Source organism: Asparagus officinalis, chromosome 7 (genome assembly GCF_001876935.1).
Source record: "Asparagus officinalis chromosome 7, Aspof.V1, whole genome shotgun sequence".
NCBI classification, from domain to species: Eukaryota; Viridiplantae; Streptophyta; class Magnoliopsida; order Asparagales; family Asparagaceae; genus Asparagus; species Asparagus officinalis.
Genome location: NC_033800.1, coordinates 102,940,543 through 102,943,060, shown reverse-complemented (window position 1 = coordinate 102,943,060; position 2,518 = coordinate 102,940,543). Strand labels below are relative to the sequence as shown.

Below are 2,518 nucleotides of genomic sequence, written 5' to 3'. Positions count from 1 at the left end.
TAGCTACTGTTAAGGATTGGCCTACCCCTAAGGCGGTGTCTGACATTAAGAACTTCCTAGGATTAGCTAGATACTATCATCGCTTCATCAGAGATTTTTCAAAGATTGCGGAGCTGATGACACGACTTACGAGGAAGGATATTAAATTTGTCTGGTCCGACGCTTGTGAGCAGGCGTTTGAAGAGTTAAAGTCTCAATTGATTTTAGTCCCAGTCCTGACGATACCGGATAAGAGCGGAAACTTTAAGGTGTTTTGCGATGCATCTGGTAGAGGATTAGGATGCGTTCTCCAGCAGGATGGTCATGTGGTAGCGTATGCATCTCGTCAGTTGAAGAAGCATGAACAGAATTACCCTACCCATGACCTGGAGTTGGCAGCTGTGATTTTCGCTCTTAAGCTTTGGAGACATTATTTGTTGGGGGAGCAAGTGAAAGTGTTTATGGATCACAAGAGCTTGAAGTACATCTTCACGCAGAAGGAGCTCAACATGAGATAGCGCAGATGGTTAGAACTGATGGCAGATTACGACATTGACCTTCAGTATCACCCTGGCAAGGTCAATGTAGTACCAGATGCTTTGAACCGTTTGCCGGTGATCATGACCCTCACAACTCAGTGGAGACTTCAATAGGAAGTGAGGGATATGAGTATAGAAGTTCTTCTTTCAGGAGTCACCGCTTCTTTGATGAATCTTTAGATTCAATCGACATTGGTCGAGCGAATCAAGGATGCACAAGCAGATGACTCATTTCTTCAGAAGTGCAGAGAGTTAGCATTGGCTGGTCTTCGGCCAGAATTTGTTTTTCATGAGGACGGATCCTTATAATTTGGGAGTCGTATCTGTGTACCAGAAGGAGATGTTTGAGAGGAGATATTACGAGAAGCTCACAGCTCACCGTACTCTATTCACCCTGGAGGTACGAAGATGTACAAGGATTTGAAACTAAACTTTTGGTGGTGTGGTATGAAGAGAGATGTGGCTCGTAGTATGGCGAAGTGCCTTGTATGTCAGCAGGTGAAGACAGAGCATCAGCATATCACATGTCTATTGTAGTCGTTGCCTATTCCGGAGTGGAAATGGCAACATGTCACCATGGACTTCATTGCTGGCTTACCTCGGAGCACTAGACAGAATGATGCTATTTGGGTGATCGTAGATCGATTAACCAAATCGGCTCACTTTATTCCATTCTGAGTAGCACAGTCAATGGAACATCTTGCTCAGAGATACATGGAGGAAATCGTACGATTGCACAGGGTTCCAGTGTGCATCGTTTCAGATCGCGATACCCGATTTACCTCAGAGTTTTGGAAGAGTTTACAGGCGAGCCTTGGGACCAATCTCAGTTTCAACACAGCTTATCATCCTCAGACCGATGGGCAATCGGAAAGGACCATTCAGATTTTGGAGGATATGCTTAGAGCATGTATGCTTGACTTTCACGGGTCGTGGGAAGATCACTTGCATTTGGTAGAGTTTTCAAACAACAATAGCTTCTAGGCTAGAATTGGAATGACCCCTTTTGCGGCATTATATGGGAGGAAGTGTCACTCTCTTTTGAGTTGAGACGATGTTGGTGATCGAGAGATTTTTGGGCCGGAGTTGATTGACAAGTCAGTTGATGCTGTCAGAATCATTCAGGAATGACTTCGCATAGAGCAGGACCGATTCAAGCATTGGGCGGATGCGAAGCATTGACACTTGGAGTTTCAGCCAGGTGATCATGTGTTCCTGAAGATTTCTCCCAACCGAGACACCATTTGCTTTGGAAGGCATGAAAAGTTGAATCCGCGATATGTGAGACCTTTCGACGTATTAGAGAAAATTGGAGAAGTGGCGTATCGACTTGGATTACCACCCGCATTGGCTGAAGTGCATGACTTATTCCACGTTTCTCAGTTGCAGAGATATGTCAGAGATCCGAGTCATGTCATAGATTTCTCGGATATTGAAGTGCGACCTGATTTGACATACGAGAAGCAGCCTGTGGCAATTCTGGACCGAAGAGAGAAGACTCTCCGGAACCAAACCATTATGCTTGTTCGTGTGATGTGGCATCCAGATTCTCCTAGCGAGTCGACTTGGGAGACTGAGTCTGAAATGAGACAACGATACCCTCATATGTTTCTTGAATCTTAGTTGTCACATCTTATATATTACCTTGTCTCGTTCTTGTCTTACTTTCTCCACTACCTATGGATATGCAGTTATTTTGAATTCTTTTCTATATGTGTTGAGTTGAGTCTCTCGTTCCATATCTGTCCTTGGGTTCCTTATACATCACCATTATTTTAATTCCGATGACGGAATTTGTTTTAAGGGGGGTAGAATGTAATGACCGTGAATTTTTAATACTAGTTAAAATAATTTTTTGGTATTTTAAAATGTTATTTTTAAAAGAGTATTGTATTTTTCTCGATTTTCTAGAATTTTCTATGATTTAAAAATCTGATTATATATTTATTTAAATGATTTTGATATTTATAAATTAACTTAGTGCAGTAAAAATTTCTAGA

General features: G+C 42.3%; 1 protein-coding gene across 1 annotated transcript; it reads left to right on the top strand.

Annotated features, from left to right (window-relative positions):
- On the top strand, window positions 516–2,141 carry LOC109847588. The gene is made up of 2 exons (XM_020416819.1): window positions 516–593; window positions 1,716–2,141. Exons 1-2 carry the CDS (start codon window positions 516–518, stop codon window positions 2,139–2,141), a joined length of 504 nt encoding a protein of 167 aa, XP_020272408.1.

Excerpts from the sequence above, each read along its gene's own strand:
- LOC109847588 (XM_020416819.1), top strand. The coding sequence starts at position 516 with ATGGCAGATTACGACATTGACCTTCAGTATCACCCTGGCAAGGTCAAT. Across the intron at positions 594-1,715 it reads ATGCTTTGAACCGTTTGCCG|CCAGGTGATCATGTGTTCCT; the intron begins GTGATCATGACC and ends TTGGAGTTTCAG.